The following is a 19,437-nucleotide window of genomic DNA, read 5'->3' as shown; positions in this document are numbered from 1 at the left end:
TTGAGGTTTGGTTAAAACCCATTAGCAGCACTGTAATTTGAGCTAGGAAACCTGAGAAAACTCATATTATACATTACCTTAATTTGTCACAAAGAATGTACAGTTTTCAGAATATTCTTTGACTTTATGTTTGACTTTAATTCAAGCTATTAAATTAAATGATTTATTTCAATGAAAAATTGTTGCTTTTTCTTAAAAATGTTTCAGTCTCATCTGCAGCTTGATACCCTCATCTGAAGCCACAAGGAGATTCCTTCTGTATCCTCTTCAAAGGGTTGTCCAATTCTTTCTCACTCTGAAGAACTATCTGGGGAAAGATCTATCCATCAGTCTTATACAATAGAAGAGAGAAATCCTTAATTATTTTTCTCATTATGATGCATTTTGTATACATTGGATTATATAGTACAATCATTACACGTATGAGGACCAGATTATTTATTATAGTATAGTAATTTAATGAAAGTCAGAAATCTTATTTTTCCATGCAGAAAAAACAAACAATGTCCCAGTGCTGCTTCTGTTGTTATTTATTTGCGGATATATTTTTTACTAAAAATATTGGAAAATATATCCCCCTTGCATACCTGTGTGTAGTTGTCTGCTACAATCTTTGTGGATTGTGTAAATTTGGCCTCAGCATCTATTTTTCATGGCAACTATTAACTAGAAGTAAATCATTTAGGTCTTATGATTGACATGTAGCTAACAACTATGTACACTCTGACTTTAATAATAAGCATAGTTCTATCTGATTCTACTGTGCATCCTCCAGACTTTCTGAATTATTATACATAGCATTCTCAGCAAGCATTAGGTTTTATAGTTGTGGGGCACCAGGTTCATTCATTCATTAAATTTATATAGCTGTCCATTTCATACTTGTGCTTCAGGAGGTGCACAAAATTTTTAAAAAATCAAAATAATTAAAAACAAACCCATTAAAATAGTTAAAAGTTTAAGCTGTAATAAGAACAAAAGCATAGTTGTAATTCTGAGCTTATACCCAGTACAGCTATTTATGGGCTACATTTTTTTCATCCAGTCCAATGACAGAACCAGGTTTTAAGGACCTTCGAAAAAGCCTACAGGGTTGGAGTAATCATTTGGGAGAGGGGAAATGATGACACAGTAGGGACTAAGAACAGTTTTTTCTCACTCCTAACTAACACTGGAACCAGTACGGGAGGAAGTAAGAGAAACAGCACCCATTCAGTGCAAACAACTACAACCCTTGAAGTGTGTCCAGAAGAATCCCACAATTGATGGTTTTGAAAGCCACTGAATAATCAAGTAGAGCAAAGATAGATCTCCTAAATTTGTTCCTTTCCAAAAAGAGGTCATCCAGAAGGATGACCAATGCCATCTCCCTTGCATACCCTGATCTGAAACTCAATTGAAAGAGATCAAGATAATCCATTTTATCCAAAATCCTCCAAAGCTGTTGCACAACCATTTTCTCAACAACCTTCCCCCAAAAAGGAAGATTGAATACTATATAAACATTGTTTAGTATGTTGAGATCCAGTAATGGCTTCTTGACTCATCTCTTCAGCATAAAGATTTACATTGCAGTGAGCATCCCACTACAAATAGTCTTCAGCTAGCAATCAAAATTGGAATGTTGGTCAGTGACATAGTTACAATGCAAGAAATCATGTGATCATGCCAACTGACAATGTCAGTTCCAGTTGCAGTTGTTAAGTGAATCATACAGTTGTCAAGCATGACATCACACAACTGCAACTTACAATTTATTGCCAGCTCTACAATGATTTTTGTTTTTTGGAGAAGTGAAGGTTGCAATAGTCAATCCTGTGATGATGGGACATTGTGACCAATGTAATTGCATGCTCGTTGTCAAGCACCCAATTCCCAATTATTGTGGCTGTGGAGCAGAGGGTGGGGTTCCTGCCAGTTTTAACCTCTTCTATAGAAGAGGTTCCACAAATCTACAGTGCCGTTTAGAACCGATTCCAGCTCCCTCAGCCTGCCCATCTGCACATCATCAAGATGAAAAGCGAGAGGAGGAATTCTGGGAGTTGAAGTCCACAAGTCTTAAAGCTGTCAACTTTGAACACCCCTGAGTTTTTTTCTAAAGGGTTATGGTGCAAGGGTCTTGTAACTTGACAGCTTTAAGACTTGCGTGCTTCAAATGCCAGAGTTTCTGAGCCAACATTTTAGTTGCTAAACAAGAGCGTCGTTAAGTGAGTTTCACCACAAGTTGGCCATGCCCACCCAGTCACATGACTGCCAAGCCACACCCATTCAGTCACATGGCTGGCAAGCCACTCCCACCTGCTCACATGGCTGGCAAGCCACTACCACAAAGCAGGCCACAACTACAAAAGAGGTTCTAAAACAATTTGAAACCCATCACTGCTGTGAAGACACTGCAACAGGAGCTTTGAGGACTAGTCATAAGTCTCCTTCTTCAGCATCATAATAACTCCAACTTGTTGCTGAATGAATGATTGCTAAGCTAGGACTAGCTGTGCTTATTTATTAGCAACAACATCCATGATTGCCAGAGTTTGAATTTGGGTGCTTCAGTATTATAAGTCAAGGACACCATGGCTCAGTGGCTAAGACACTGAGCTTGTCAATCAAATGGTTGGCAGTTCAGCGGTTCGAATCTCTAGTGCCACATAATGGGATGAGCTCCTGTTCCTTGTCCCAACTTCTGCCAACCTAGCAGTGTGAAAGCATGTTAAAAATGCAAGTAGAAAAATAGGGACCACCTTTGGTGGGAAGGTAACAGTGTTCTATGTGCCTTTGGCATTTAGTCATGCAAGCCACATAACCATGGAGACGTCTTTGGACAGCACTGGCTCGTCGGCTTTGAAACGGAGAGGAGCACTGCCCCCTAGAGTCAGGATCAACTAGAACATATGAGCGAGGGGAACCTTTACCTTTTTATATTATAACTCATTAAGCTAAATCTCAACCCCCACCCAACACATGCCAGAAACAAGTGTCAAACAATATAATTCATTTATTTCATGTAAAATGATTACTTTTGCCTATGACATGAATGAAAACTCTGATGCTCATAGAGTCTTTTTTTCCCTTGACTCATTATCCTCAATCCTTGGAACAGAGCTAACTATTAAGTACATTTGTTCTTAATTAAATCCATTGTTTTTTCTGTTTCATCATATTCCATCTGCTAGGCCATCTGCCATTCAGTGACCTTGGATTTTGTTTCTCATTTCTTTTACAGGTCCACACATTTCGGGGTCCACACTGGTGCGAATACTGTGCCAATTTCATGTGGGGACTCATTGCTCAGGGTGTAAGATGTTCAGGTAATTATGAATACTATGTTGTCCAGATCATGCTTTATTTAAAAAAATAGAAATATAAAATCTTTGAAATTACTATAAAGAGTGTTGAGAGCCAACCTGTAAGAGCTAATTTGATCGCATGGTTAAGGCATCAGGCTAGAAATCAGGAGATTGCAATAAAAATCAGGAGATTGTAATAAAAATAATATAAAGGAAAGGGAGGGAGGGAGGGAGTGGAGAGAGAGGGAGAGAGATTGAGATTCCAATTAACCGAACATGTCTAGTAATTAGGTGCCCAGGCTAGAAATTGGGTGATTGTGAGTTCTAGTCTTGCCTTAGCCATGAAAGCTGTCTGTGTGAATTTGGCTGTGTGACTCACCCTCTATCAGGTCTACTCATCTCACAGAGTTGCTTTGGGGAAAATAGAATGAAGAAATGTTAGCAGTGGTCACTGCCTTGAGTTATTGTAAAATCAGTTGTAAATCAGTAGGGTTAGGGTTGAGGTTAAATAAATCCACTTATATATAGTGCCAATATTTACAGCTGCAGATGTGCTAGAATGTACAAATTCCAAAATTCCTAATTAATATATTTGTATCTCAAAATATCCAGATGCTATTAGGAGTGGAGGAGTGAAGTATTACATGATCTTAGGATATGATAACTTGTTTTCTATGTATGAAAATAGAAATAAAAGTATTAAATATACTATGCATTTCTGGGTTTATTATTTTAAAAGTATAACTTGAGAAATAGTATGTTTCTTTCATGCAAAATGTAATGTTCTGATTAATCAATTCCTAATATTAACTTTAAAAAGGCAAACAACTTTCTAGTGAGAATTCTTATGTTGGCCAGGTTTGTTTAGATTTAACAAAGTAACAATACATTAGATGGTATTGGACTAAAAAATATACATTTTACTTATGGATGTAAAACCATTTTTTTTAAGTTCAAGTGAATGGACCATATTTCATGTGCTCATATAAATACTGTATTATTATTATGGTTAGTTACATTGTCAGTCAAATGTTTAGACTGGATTTGGCATTTTTATCATATTTAGTCCTTCACAAGGACCGGGACAGACAAATGTTGTTCTTTGATTGCATTAAATGTTTTATTGCACTATGTAAGCCATTCCAAGAAAAGCTGCCTTTTACAATTATTTTGAACTATTATTATGTGCGACATAGATTTTCTGAGCTAAAAGCCACACTCCACTTTTGTCCTGGGACAAAAATTTGTTTCATATTATTATTATTTAAAATGATTAGTTAATATGATAACTCTCCATCAATCAATAAACAAGTGCAATGATATATCTGAAGGTATCCCAAGATTTTCAGATGGGAATCCCTCTCATTAATACACCAGACTCTTTTCTGCAAATGTATAGGAGATATTTTATCACAACATTCACTAAGGAAATTAAATACAATCTTACAAATAAATCTTATAAAATTAAGAGTCATTGAAACCATTGAGCTTATTTCTAGATATAAAGGTATAAGATTGAATGCTTAAGCTATTTCCACCTAGTTTTATAGGCAAGGAATGCAGGATCCTCAAATTATAAGTGGATCTAATGTAAGGGAACCTATTAAGCATACTTACATATTTGACTTACATACATTGATTTTTTCTTTATTGTGCATAGATACACACATAAGAATCCCACACTTTTCCCCATACTATTTTCCTATGGAAAGATCTCCCCCCACCCCACCCCCGCTTTTTTTAGTACTCCAACATTTAGAGAAGAGTAAAGAGAATGAAAATCTCCTTTCTTTCTTCATCCTGAAAAAGCTCCATAATTGCTTTTAATAAAGAAAAAAGGGAGAATCATAATATTGCTATAAACATGTTTATTTTTTGCCTCCAGATCAGGTTAACTCCCTTTGCTAACAGTACTGTTTATTACTTTTGCTTTTCTTAGCTGTAAAATCAATTTGTAGCTCCGATGTACACTTTTTGTTATTCTTCAAACCTTTATGGTAGCCCCGTGGAGTTTTTGCAACTGCCTCATAAATCCAGTGACAGCTGAAAATTAAGAGCCCTCCTAGACTTGGGATCTTCTCTTTCATGAAGAATGCAACAAAGACAAGCTGAATTCAGTCTTCAAGTCTACCATCCTATTTACTGACTCCACATGTGTTTTGTCTAAATTTAATTTCAACTAATCACTTTAAAATATCAAATGGCTTCTATAGTGTATTTTTGAATGTGTTCACTAATTTTATATCAAGAGTGATGTTAGTCCATTGAATGCAATTCTGATATTGTGTGCATCCAGCTATTATTACTTTCTTATCAAATTATTAGAATTACTCCATATTTCACTGTTCCAACAATTTTGACTTTTTTCTACATAGATACTTTGCATAATTTCTTCTGTTTCAGTAACTTAATATGTGCAAGTTGCTACATTAAAAACCTCCTTTCATGACCTCCTGCAAACATTTTTGTCATTTGAGGCAGGGAAAGGGAAATAATCAAGGAAAGAGATTCTTCATAGACAATAGTCTAGTTATGTAATGGTCTTTACAACATATACTAATTTTTGAAGTGATAAAATTGTTGATTAATAATTGTTCTACATAATTGTTTAAGTGATAAAAATTTAAGATCTGATTATTTTTTTTGTTATTGGGCTTTTATGCTGCTTTCTAAAATTTGGAACTTTTAAATTATAATTAATTTTAACTGTTTTATATTATTCTGAGGTAAATTGACTTGAAGACTTGTTGAATAAAAGTAGCAATTAATCTAGTTTTCACTTAATGATGTCTAACATTTTTCCAAAATGGGAGCATGGAGACCATATATGTCTCAGTTGTAGATTATGAGGTTTAATTAAAAGCTCAAGGCAGTGTACCATCTGCTGTTTGTTTTGGTAATAGCCAGATATGATGCCTTTGCTTTTGTGTAAGAACCAGCCATCATAACAGTATAGTTTGCCTGAGTATTAGCTTAATCTGTAGGATAGATATGTTAAAAATAATTTTTGAGATGCAAACATATACAATATAATATATATACATATACATATACATATACATATACATATACATATACATATACATATACATATACATACATATATTTAGGCATACCAGGGGTTGTAACACACACACACACACACACACACACACACACACACACACACACACACACACATATATATATATATATATATATATATATATATATATATATATATATATATATATATATATATATATATATATATATATAATTTTATATCCATGTTTCACTCTTGTCAACTATTTATTTATTGAATTTATATAGCCATTTATCTCAATCAATAAAAACAATCACTAACCCTAATATTTTCTTGGCAGACTGTGGATTAAATGTTCACAAGCAATGTTCAAAGTATGTTCCCAATGACTGTCAACCAGACCTTAAGAGAATCAAGCGGGTCTATTGTTGTGATCTCACTACGCTAGTCAAGGCCCACAACGCACAGAGACCCATGGTGGTGGACATATGCATACGGGAAATTGAATCAAGAGGTATAGTTTTTTATGTTTTGATTAATCAGAATTCTAATTTCTCAATTATTGAAATTCTGATACCATTCCATATTTTGATAAATCATTATCAGATATAATCAAGTCTGAATAATATTTTAAAAATGGTTAAAATAATATATCAAGATTATTATTTGTATTTTGTTTTCATTTTTTATAAACTTTTGTAAGTGAAAGATTAAAAACCCATATGTTAAATTTCAATCAGCTGAGTAAGTTGAGGTTAGATTCAAGTTAAAGATGGATGATTTGCAATAGGTCTGAATGTGTTCCTATTTATAATGCTCCAACTGCGATAACTAGAGCTTTAAAAAGCTTTTACTTTTTTAATCTGACCTCTCCATATAGAACTGACAAAGGGAAAATTTGTAATTTTAATGTAAAATAATTTCTAAAATTGATATTGGTGTTAATCAGAAATTCCAAATTAGTGAGCATAGGTTAAGAAGCATCCTTTTGTTTTTAGTTCCTAAAGCAGGCTTCCCTGATCTCATGGTGTCCATGTGGGTTGAGATTGTAGCACCCAGAATTTTAGTTAGCATTTTGATTTGGAATTCAAAGGCTTGTGGCCATAGTGCATTTGGAAGGAGCCAAGTTGGGAAAGTCTTCTTGAAATTATTGATGTGAATTTGGCTTGTGCAACTGGTTCTAGCTAGGAGACATCACAGCTTTAATTAGATGTGTTAGATACTTGTTCTAACTACAGTGGTTTCCACCAATGTCCTCTGTTCCGGCGGGAACAGAGGTTTAATCCTATTGGTCGAAGGGTCTGACAGCTCCCTATAAAAGGGCTGCTGTCAGACTCAACCTTCGCTGGATTGTTCTCACTTGTACTCAATAAAGAGCTGTTGTTACCGTTAAGCCTGTATGTGCCTATCCATTACCCAATCTAACAAGTTGCATAGATTTTGAAAAGCTTGAAATGTTTTTATTCCATCTTAAAAAATCTAAAAAATATTTTTTTCATTTGCTGATATAGGTTATTTAATTATTTAAATAATTTTGCATACTTAATTTTTTTCTTTCCAATAATTTATTCTGAAAACTATTAAATTTAAAATTATTGAAAGATAATTGAAAATCAGAAGAATTACATACCTTAATATTGAGGCTATAATTAAGAGTGTTTAGACTAGAATAAAAGAAAGGAAGGAAGGAAGAAGGGAGGGAGGAAGGGAGGAAGGATGGGTATAGACAGAGATATAGTATAGAGATAGAGATAGAGATATATAGCTATAGATATAGACATAGACATAGATATAGAGATATAGATGGAATGCTGTGGCTCAATGGCTAAGACGTTGAACTTGAATCGCTATTTTTCAACAAGATCTACAGTAACTATACCCATTTTACATGCAACAATTCTACACTAGTCCATTAGAAAGCATTGCAGAGCTAAGAAAACTTCTGCTTAGTGCAATTTCTAAACAAAGAAACAACAATGGTCAGTAAACTATGTTTAACCTAGCAAAAGATAATTCTGTAGTTTATTAAATTAAATGAAAGTTTTTAAATTAAATAAAAGCCACTCTTTCCACTTGAAATGAAAGATCTATCAAAAGATACAGTAGAACCTCTGGTCATGGCCATAATTCATTCCATAAGTTTGGTTGCAAACTGATTTGTTTGTGAACAAACCTAATTTTGGAAATTTAGCACTTACAAAAAAAAGGCACAGAAGGGGGAATTGGCCGCAGGAAAAAAAATTGAATGTTTTGGTCAGAACCTGATTTGGTTGTGATCAGAAGTGTTCAGGACCAGAGATTCTATTGTAGTTGCAAATTAACCTGAGAAAATATGGAAGAAGAAAAAATACATAGAATGTAAACAGCAATTGATAGAATTTTGGTTTTCAGGTTTGAAGTCAGAAGGCATTTACAGAGTTTCAGGGTTCACTGAACACATTGAAGATGTCAAAATGGCCTTTGATCGAGGTAACAATATTCTTTCGCTTTGGAAACAATATCTGCTGTTTTATTGCACTCTCTCATAGGTTTGAGAGGTTTTTGTACCAAGGATGTAAATTATACTTCTCATAAAGGTTGTATATTTCATGATTCTTTTATTTTCTACTTACATTTACCACATGCATCAAAATAAATCCTACTTAGAGAATGCATAGTATCCCAAAATAAACAGAAGAGCTCATTATTTCACAATAATGAAATAATAATGGTACAGTAAAGGCAGATTCTGCTCTACATTGTGAAGTTTTCTGGAGTTCCACCATGAATTACCATAGGAAACTAAATTGCATTTTTTACAGTAGTACATATTTCACCGGAATCATTTGTACCTACAGCTTGCTCATATGATGCTTTGCTGTAGACAAAAATGAATCTTTTTACATTCTACCACACTTGAATTCCTTCTTCCTAGAAGTTCTGTATCATGTGCTATTTCTGCACTTTCTGTAAAATAAGGTTAAATTATAAGGACAGATAATGTTCTGATTTTTAAAAAAATCAAGACTTTTGATTTAGTGCTATTGATTCCTGTAACATCTTAGTAAGAATACAAGAATGATTGTTTATTCTTCTTCTGAATGAAAATGAATGTTATACAGCAACAGTTGCTTACTGTGCTGAATTGTTGTTCAATTCTGTTTCTGCCAGCATATAAAACCCTTATTGTGTAGTTTGTTCATAGTGGCCTCATTGTGGTTACTAATTTCTGAGCTTTTGTTTGCTTCTTTGTCCTGCTTCATATTAAATATTTCATATGTAATGTTGTCCTACTACTAGGAGAGAATTGTACAATTATACTTCCTACCTATTTGATTCTTTGGATGTCTTTATTCATCTTTGTCTTGTGAATATTTCAGCAACACAATTTATCCTAGAGATTAGAATGAGCAGAAATCACCTGGTTTATACCATGCATGGCATGTCTTTTTTGGTTGACTGAAAATGGCATAGTGCAATGATTTATAACAAGTCGTACATGTACCACAGATAGGACTTACAAACAAACAGTCTGAGTACTTCACTAAAAATGTAAGCCTTTGAAATACTGTATATAGTAAATATAATAATAGAATGCCTATTCATAGTTGGTCTTTCTTCAAAAGACAAAAAGCCTTTTGGTTTTGGTAAAGCTGGAACTATATTTTTTTTTAAATGATTAATGGGACTTAAAATTTAAAAAAATGGAGAATCAATGCCATAGTTAACATTAGAGATTAACTTTATATAGCAATTGTTCAACATAAAGGAGAGTGCCCATTTTATTTTTATTTATTTATTTATATCCCATATTTTCCTGTGTCCCGCGTGGCGCATCTGGATCACCTGCCTGCCCCCTGCCTCTGCTTGCTGCTTGCACAGGTACTCAACTCACCTATGCTGTGCATTCTGCAGCTGCTATCAAACACTGTCAGCCTGTGTGCGCTCACCGCTTCCTATGCGGGCCATGCGCACCCACCTCCCTTCACTAAGGCTTATTTTTTGGGATAGGGAGATATTAGGCACACATAAAAATCAGGCTGGGACATATTTCTGGGGTAGGTCATATTTGCAGGGAAACACTGTATTTTGAAAAATAAGTCAAGGTGACGAATATCTACTATTTTCATCACCATAACCTGGTGAGATCATTTAGGCTGACAAAGAGTGACTGGCCCAAAGTCACCCAGTCGGCTTTCATGGCTAAGGCAGAACTAAACATCACAGTCTCCTGGCTTCTATCCTTAACCACTAGACCAATGAATGCAACAAATTGGACAATAATGACCCATTAGACGTCAAAAATTGAATTTGTACACTGCACACACATTTAGAAATGTTTATACACTGCATTTATTCCTTGTTTCCTAGCTTACACATGCACTATTCCAACACACTTTAAGTCTACTCTTGATTTAAAGAAAAAACAAAATAATTCATAACAAGGAGCTGCATTTTCCATTCATTACAAAAAGAGGAAAGCAGCAGAAAAATACAGTCTGCATGTTGCTGTAACTAATTTTTGAGATCTTCCCTTTGAAGAATCCTGATCTATGTTTTAAAATTGCAGCTTTCATACTGTCATTGTTTTTTTTAAAAAAAAAACCTGCACTACTATTTTTCATATCCAGTTTCTCTTAATATTATATATGTATAAAGATAAAATAACCCCAATTTTCAGAGTAAGCAATTATTTTCACATAAGTAAAAAGTTGCATATCCATAATTCATGAAAGAACATTGATTAGACACAGAAGTGCCATATCCTTGCTTTCTAACCCAAGAATATTAATTAGAGATGTAATTCTCACGAGAAACACAGCAAATTTGAACAATATTTTTACCAGACTTAATTTCTTTAATAGCTATAATGAAGGATAGAAATTCCTGCTTTTTAAGCTTTCTTCTTCTGTTACCTCCTATTTTGCTTGAAGCAAAATACTGGCAGAACAATATGCATTAGGTTTATTTAAAGCTCTTCTGCAATATAATTTGCTTTTACAACCTATCAAAGTCATCTCTATTTAATAAGTTAATGGTTTTGATTTGTAGTGAGGGCTTGGATAATAGACCATTTTTGTTTACCATCTCTTCGATAAGGTAGAGGCAGCTGCAATGTTTTTTTTAAAAAAAACATTTTTTTCACTTTTGTAGCAGTTTAACACTCATTGTACTATGGAGTAATAGAACTGTCAAACAACATTTTATAATTCCAATTCTATGGTACAAATATGAGCTAAATAGGAGGAGACTAGTATAGCAAAATAAATATTGTGATGATAAGAGTAGCAATGAGTAGGATGCTAATGTGTAAATTCACTCTGCTATATCAGATAATGTTTTAAATAATTGCTTCCCAATTTCAACACGCTGAATTGGAAATAATAGGATTTAATTCAACTCATTTTTGTTACAAATGAATCTGCTAATATGATAAACATATCGTGTCTTTTCCTGATGACCATTATTTCTGTTGAGAAAGAAATGTGGATGTATTCCTTCAAGTTTAGTGCCAAGAGTTAATCTGCAAAATCAGTAAACCAATAAAAATACAAAAGACCCTTACAGTCACCTAAGCAAAGTGGAAAAGATACAAAAGAAATAAAACTTTCTGAAAATTTAATTTTTATTTTATGAGAGGCTAGCCGCTAGCCCGATATCTGTCTCAAAACTTCCACTTGTACAAAGTATCACAATATTAGCTAGTGCTAGCCAGTTAAATGCTTTTAGTTTAGAAACAAAGTTCAGCTATGTTTATCGACAGAATTACAATAAATGATTAGTTACCAGTTTTAAAGCTATAAAGGATTTTAAACCAGAGTACTAAAAGTATAATTTCTTCCTACGTGGTCTTATACGTCTACTGAAATTGATATAGGAAAGTCCTATCATCCTATTTTTGCACCATCCTATTTCCATGAGAACTACGTATGTAAATCTGGCAAGAGGCTGAACAGTCTTTTCTCATTTTTAATTTGTGCTGTTGTTAAACATATTGTTCAGTTTATTATAATCAAAGTATTAACAACCTTGGGCATTTTTTAAAAAAAACCAGATTGGTGAAATCATAAGGAACAGATTCACTGTTGTAATCAGAATAATAATAATATGTATTAGATAAGCAACAGTGCTATGATCTATATGGGGGTGGTGTAAGAACATATTTTCCTACAGTTGAAGCAACAATAATATTGTGTATATTTCATGCAACATAAGGAAAACAGAAACAATATACTAAGATGTAGTAGAGTTTTTAATGATAGTCTATTTCAGGTTCAGTTTGATAATCCCCCCCCCCCACATTACATCAAAAAGCTGTACTTTTGTTTTCCCATAATTTTACACCAAGAGTATGGTGTGTGGGCTGCATGTATGGTTCTATCTATCAGTGTTTGAAAGGCTATGACAAGAAGTAGTTAAATTTACCCCCAGAAAAAATAATCTTAAAACCGATACTCATTCTTTTTACAGATGGTGACAAGGCAGATGTGTCTGCTAATATATATCCTGACATAAATATTATTGCTGGTGCACTAAAGCTGTATTTCAGAGATTTACCAATTCCTGTAATCACTTATGATACTTACTCTAAATTCATAGAGGCAGCAAGTAAGTATTAAGAGAGATTTCTTTTATTAATCACTTATTATATTCTATAATATCGCCTAATAAAATTTACTGTTTCCCACAGAAATCTGCAATGTTGATGAAAGACTAGAAGCTGTCCATGAAGTGTTAATGTTACTTCCTGCTGCACATTATGAGACTCTTAGATACCTGATGATTCATCTCAAGAAGTAAGCTACATTGCTTTATTTTTATGGGTTGTGCACATGGTGTGTGTGTGTGTGAAGGTAGCTCTCATCTTATGATCACAATTGAGCCTAAATTTCTGTTGTTAAGTGAAACATTTGTTAAGTGAGTTTTGCCCCATTTTATGACCTTTCTTGCCATAGTTATTAAGTGAATCACTTCAGTTCAGAGGTGGGTTGCTCCCGGTTCAGACCAGTTTGGGCAAACCGGTAGTGGTAATTGAGCGTGGGTCACCAAACCAGTAGTGACAGCTGGCTGGCCACATCCCCAAACTGGCCCGTGGGGGCAGCATGCTGGAGAGGGTGGTGGCGGGAGGAGAGGGCAGTGGCAGTGGGAAATGTCCGGATTTAGTTTGGATCTGTGGCCCTCCAAGAAGCCTCTTGGCTTCATCAAATTCCTGCAATGGGTAAGTTGAGCAGTGGTGATGGGTGGCACCCAGCCAAGCAGGGCCCGGGCGAGCTGTGGAGTGCAGAGCCAGGAAAAGTAGTAAGTTTCCTAGAAGGAATTGAAGCATTCCACTTTATTGCCTAGAGGCCACACCTGTGTTTATAAATCCAGTGGTGACTGGGGGGAGAGAACAATGGGAAGGAAAGAGTGGGAGGTAGGAAAAATGCCGGTGGAGGTGTTGGACTGTGCAAGAGGGCAGGAGGGAGGAAAGTTCACCCGATCCAGGCTCAGGGGGAAGGAGGCTTCAACCCCCTAAAACACCCCCAGGCAGGGCGGGGGCCATGGAAAATCGCAGAGCCCGGATTGCACATGCGCACTTGTGCCCTACAGTCACAATACTGTGGCCCAAAGGCCCATAGAAAGACAATTCTGGATTGCATCAACAGATCCTGCACCAATCCTAACAACCCTGAAGTAGTAAATGTTTGTTTGTTAGATTTATTTTATGTTTTTCCACCAGAAGTTCAAGGTGGCCTCCACTATGCCCCAGCCAATTCAACCACCGTCTCTCCTTTTTGGGAAGCTATCTCTTCCTCTTGCAAGTTTGCCTCAGCCAGGCTGAGGTCTTGCTCTCTTTTGCCGCTGTTCATTGTCTCCTCCGCCGGTCCGAAATGCCCTCTTCGCCTCATCTTGCCTCACCTTGCTCACCTCACCTCACCTTGCTTCTCCATGGCGCGTCTAGGCTGAAGGGTCACAGACGGGCAGGCACAGCAAGGTGAGGCACAGAGAGGGAGGGGGAAAGCAGCGAGGCTCACACCCTGGCTACCACCCGCTGCCCTCAGCAGCATGCAGAGGGTTCTGGTGCTCCTACCCTGGGTTCACCTTATTGCGTTCCATTTTCATGCCTTCGGGTGGAGCAGAGGAGCTGCTTGGCTTAATCAAATTCCTGCAATGGGTAAGTTGAATGGTGGTGATGTGAGGTGCTCAGCCAAGCAGGGCCCGAGTGGGCTGCAGAGAAACAGAGCCAGGATGCTACGCAGAGCCTGTTTCCCTCCACACCGAAGGCATGAAAACAGAATGCAATAGGAGGAACCTGGGGTGGGGTGGGTCAGCCAGAACCTTCTGCATGCTGCTGAGGGCAGCTGATGGTAGCCAGGGTGTGATCCCCACTGCTTGGCCCCTCCCTTGCCATGCCTTGCCGCGCTTGCCGGTTTGTGACCCCTCAGCCTAGATGCTTGCACAGTCCAGCATCTCCACCTGAATTTTTTCCTATCTCCCTCCCTTTCCTTCCCATTGTTCTCTCCCCCACACACTCGCTCGCTAGATTTATAAACACAGGCATGGCCTCCAGGCTGCAAAGTTGAATGCTTCTATTCCCTCTAGGAAACCTATGGCTTTTCCACACTCTAAATCCTCCAGTGGTCTATTTTGGGGAGTTTTCCCCCTGTCTTCCCCTCCCCCTTCCCTCTATTAGAATACCAAAAAAAATCACCACCAGTTCGGTGGGCGTGGCTTGGTATGGGGGAGTCATGTGACTGAGTGTGCACGAGTGATGTCAAATTTGCCACACCCACTCAGTCACATATCCCCCACTTAGTCATGCCCACAGAACCAGTAGTAAAAAAATTTGAAACCCACCCCTACTGCAGTTGATAAGTTAATAAACCAGTTGTTAAATAAACCTGGCTTCCCCATTGAGAAGGTTGCAAAAGGTGATCATGTGACCTCGGGACACAGCAACAGTCATAAATATGAACCCATTGCCAAGCATCTGAAGTTTGATCATATGATTACGGGGATGCTGCAAAGGTCTTAACTGTGAAAACCAGTCATAAATTACATTTTTCAGTGCCATTGCAACCTTGAACAGTCACGAAACAAATTGTTGTCAATCAGGGACTGTTCATGCATGCGTGCGTGCGTGCGTGCATGTGTGTGTGTGTGTGTGTGAAGAGAGGGGAAAGAGAGAGAGAAAAGCAGGGAGGCTGTAAAACAAGATAATCATCAAGGGGATATTTATATAGGCCCATATTCTTTCAGGTTATTGCTGTGAGGGACTTAAGAAAAGTAAGAAAGACTCCTAAAATGGAAGCAATTAACATACGCATAACATTTAGTTACACATTCTTTATCTTAGATACGGTAAGGAACCTGAGAATTCATGGAATTCACTGCTAGAGAGCAGTCTGGAGGCGGAAAAATAATCATATTTATTTGTGTATGAGAACATAGGGATGGAGTTAAAAGAGGGAATCAGCTTAAACTCTCTATATAGCCACAAATGGACTAAGCTCAACTCCTGTTGAATTCTGCTGCTTCTTGACTAATGTCAAAATAATGCTGTTCATTGAATAGATTACTGTGTATAGGCATGAGTAGTAATAAATTAGTTTACTTGGAAAATCATGTGTGATTCTGGTCATTGCTGCACCTAACAATTTGTTTGTTATACTCTTGGATGGAATAACTAAAACAACTAAAAAGAATAATAACTGAAAATAGGAAGCTTATACACCGCCTGGAGTGGTAAACTTAGATGATGTCACTGGATGTTATCAGAAGTTAAGAGATGAAAAGATCAAGTTGTGGAGGGGGTTAATTTATTTTCCAAAACACCAAAAGGCACGACAAGAAACAATAGGTATAAAATAATCAAGGAGAGTAGCAACCTGAAATTAAGTAGAAATTTCCTAATAGTGAGGACAATTAACCAGTGGAACAGCTTGACTTCAGAAATTGTGAGTGCTTCATCACTGGAGGTTTTAAAGAAGACAGTCACTTGTCTGAAGTGGTATAGGATCTCTTGCTTCAGCAGGGGGCTGGACTAGAAGACCTTCAAGGTCCCTTCCAGATCTATTCTGATTCTGAAGATAATGGGGGATCTTGTAATGTAATGAAGTAAATAAGTATAAGGAACTGTGAAAGAGCAAAATAATTTTGGCAGCTGAGTTATGGAAGCAAATATATGCATTATTGGTCATGTAAACCAAATTTAGTATTTGAAAAAGTAATTCTAAGAAATATATATATATATTGTCTTCCCATTATAGGATTACCATGAATGAAAAGGAAAATTTTATGAATGCTGAAAATCTGGGGATAGTGTTTGGACCTACTTTAATGAGGCCCCCAGAAGATACCACTCTTGCTACACTCAATGATATGCGGTACCAGAAGCTAATTGTGCAGATACTAATAGAAAATGAAGATGTTTTGTTTTAAACAAACACAGCTCTAAATTTATAACCATCTGCAATAAAAATTAAATTCAAATAAATACTCATGAAAAGAATTGTGAGCAATGTTTCATTTTATGTGTCTTATAAATGTACACTAAAATATTTAGTAAAAGCTATATTTCACCAAGTTAGGAAAACAAACGTTTAATCTTTTACCTTGTTTCCAATTTGTCCCTGTGTAGAAAGGTTGCAGATTTCTTCAGTTAACTTATTAAAAGAAAAGAAACGTCGCATATTTGTTTTGATCACTGAAGCAAAAAAAGTACTATCGAGCTGAATCCCAAATCTTATTCTGGCTCAATTTCTACTAAAATTAACTCTCTCAGCCCAGGAACTTGTAAAAGTTCATCTGTATAACAAATGCATTTTGATACAAATTTTAGTTCTCTCTCTTTTTAGAAGCTTTGAACATAATTATATACAAATAGATCATGTCTACATACATGCATTTCTATGTAGAACTATATGTAGAAACAGGGGCAATTAATGCAGTGAGATTCTTGTTCATATAATGTTACTTTCAAGATATAAATTGATATCTTTAGTCATTGTAACATTGCAGAAGATACTGTCAAGATTGCAACAAATGGTTATCATTCAGAATTTTGAAACAGAAGGCAATAGATACCAAAATGTCTTAGTTTGTCCAGGAAATTAGCATCAGAATGTTCATTAGTGTTACTTCTATATGGATATCCATGTATGACATAATTATATATGTCTGGGGGAAATAAAACATGTATTTATAAATATATTTTATACTTATGTTAGCTTTAGGGATGTATTTTTATTAAGCAAAAATATAATTCAATGCGGTGCATTGATTATTTTCTGTATATTTTTCTTAAGTGTTGTTATACTATATTGAAAACATTTACCACTGTTGCAGTATTATCCTGACATATTTCTTTAATTGCAACTGGTTTTTAAAATATTTTAGTTCAAATCCATCTGAACATTTACTGTAAAGATGTGGCAAATGGAGTAATTTTTGTTTTAATTTTACCTCCCAAAAGAGGTATGTTGTAAAAAAAAATTTAAATATTATTGGCAATACCATCAACTACCATACTTAACATGCTTCTTGAAATACAGTATAGTTATATTTAAAATAAGTAATGCCAGATTCTTGCGTATTTCTGAACTTAGTAAAAAGTTCACACTTATTTAAATTTTTGTAATTTTTAAATGCCAATGAGTTCAATATTTATAAAAGTAAACCTGTTTAAATTAAGCCTTTTCTCTTCATTGTATTTTAGCAAATGTGTTAATAATGGAGAGAGGGTGAATAAAGGAGAAATGGTACATTTTCAAATTTCACAAAAGTTTTTTTCTGTCTTTCTAGAGACTGATCAGTCAATATAATAAATACAATTCATTCTAATAATATACATATTTCTCATCATGAGATTTTTGTACATCAGAATGTTGTACATCAGAATTTTCTCTATGAAAAGCTTTTAAACTGTACTCTTGATTTGTATGGATTACAAATTTTGAAAGCCAATTAGGGAGCATAGGTTTCTATACAAATAAGTGTGTAATTTTGATAATGAAATAAGACTAAAGACAAAGTGGGACAGAAAAACAATGTATATTAATTATCCTTCAACATGGGCTAGATAGATAGAAACAGGCTGAGGGCTAGATGACAGCATGATATAAATTTTGCTGGTATAATGGTCCTAGAAATTCTCTTAAATTACACAAATTTGAACATTGTAGGCTATATACTAAATAATGTTATAAAATGGTATGGAAATGATTTTATTTTGTAAAGTGAAACATGCTTTGTAATTTATGCTAGTGTAAATGGAAAAAAATAAACCTGTTAAGTCCATTAACACTGTAGTCACTGTAAAACAAAAACATACTTTATGTCTTTTTGAAATGTTATAGCTTATATACAAGAGTTAATCAGTGTGACACTCACTCATGCCTTTATCATCTTACACTTGGATATTACTATGATGTACTATTCTTGGTATTGCTTTTGAAGATTATTTAGAAGCTGAATTTACTGCAAAATGCAACAACTGTTGGAAGATGAAGGCTGCTGTATCTCAGTACATTGATGCTGCAAGAAAGATACAACTTCAAGTATTACTTTTAAACAGAGGTGGTATTCAGGAGGTTCTGACCAGTTCTGGAGAACCAGTAGCGCAAATTTTGAGTAGTTCGGAGAACTGGTAAATACCACCTCTGACTGTCCTCCCCCCATCTATTCATTCTCTGCTTCCTAAGTCCCAGCTGATCGGGAGGAAATGGAGATTTTGCAGTATACTCCCCTGCCATGTCCACCAAGCCACTCTATGTCCACCAAGCCACACCCACAGAACCGGTAGTAAAAAAAAATTGAATCCCACCACTGCTTTTAACCAATAAAGCTCTTATGGCTCGATTTTTATTGTAGGAGCATCTCCTCCTCTTCCGGGTTGAAACTCCACTTCCTATATATGTAATGTAGCAAAGTATGTGAAACTATGAAGCTCTGGTTGTAAAGTCAGACTTCTTTGTTGGCTGCTCCAGCTGCACAGAACAGCTTGATTCCCAGGAAATAGTTAACTGGAGCAGCATGGTGGCCTAGTGATAAAGATGCTCACCTCCCAGATGGAACGTTGAGAGTTTAATCCTAGGTAGCGACAAATGTTTTTCTCTTAAGTCACAAAAAGAAAATATTTGTTGCAAACTCTACATAGGCATCTGG

General features: G+C 35.7%; 1 protein-coding gene across 3 annotated transcripts in view; it reads left to right on the top strand.

Annotated features, from left to right (window-relative positions):
- CHN2 (chimerin 2) overlaps positions 1–18,575 on the top strand; it is a 160,909-nt gene extending 142,334 nt beyond the window's left edge. For all 3 annotated transcript variants that reach the window (XM_081969840.1, XM_081969839.1, XM_081969841.1), the window contains 6 exons: positions 3,224–3,308; positions 6,653–6,826; positions 8,704–8,781; positions 12,763–12,900; positions 12,983–13,088; positions 16,542–18,575. In XM_081969840.1, the coding sequence (XP_081825966.1) occupies positions 3,224–3,308; positions 6,653–6,826; positions 8,704–8,781; positions 12,763–12,900; positions 12,983–13,088; positions 16,542–16,713 (753 nt within the window). In that variant the 3' untranslated portion in view covers positions 16,714–18,575. The remainder of the gene's footprint in view (positions 1–3,223; positions 3,309–6,652; positions 6,827–8,703; positions 8,782–12,762; positions 12,901–12,982; positions 13,089–16,541) is intronic.
- The last annotated feature ends 862 nt before the right edge of the window (positions 18,576–19,437 follow it).

The sequence above is a fragment of the Natrix helvetica genome (assembly GCF_964273705.1).
Source record: "Natrix helvetica genome assembly, chromosome: Z".
NCBI lineage: Eukaryota > Metazoa > Chordata > Lepidosauria > Squamata > Natricidae > Natrix > Natrix helvetica.
Note: the sequence above shows the minus strand (reverse complement) of the source record. Positions and strands in the feature narration are given on the sequence as shown.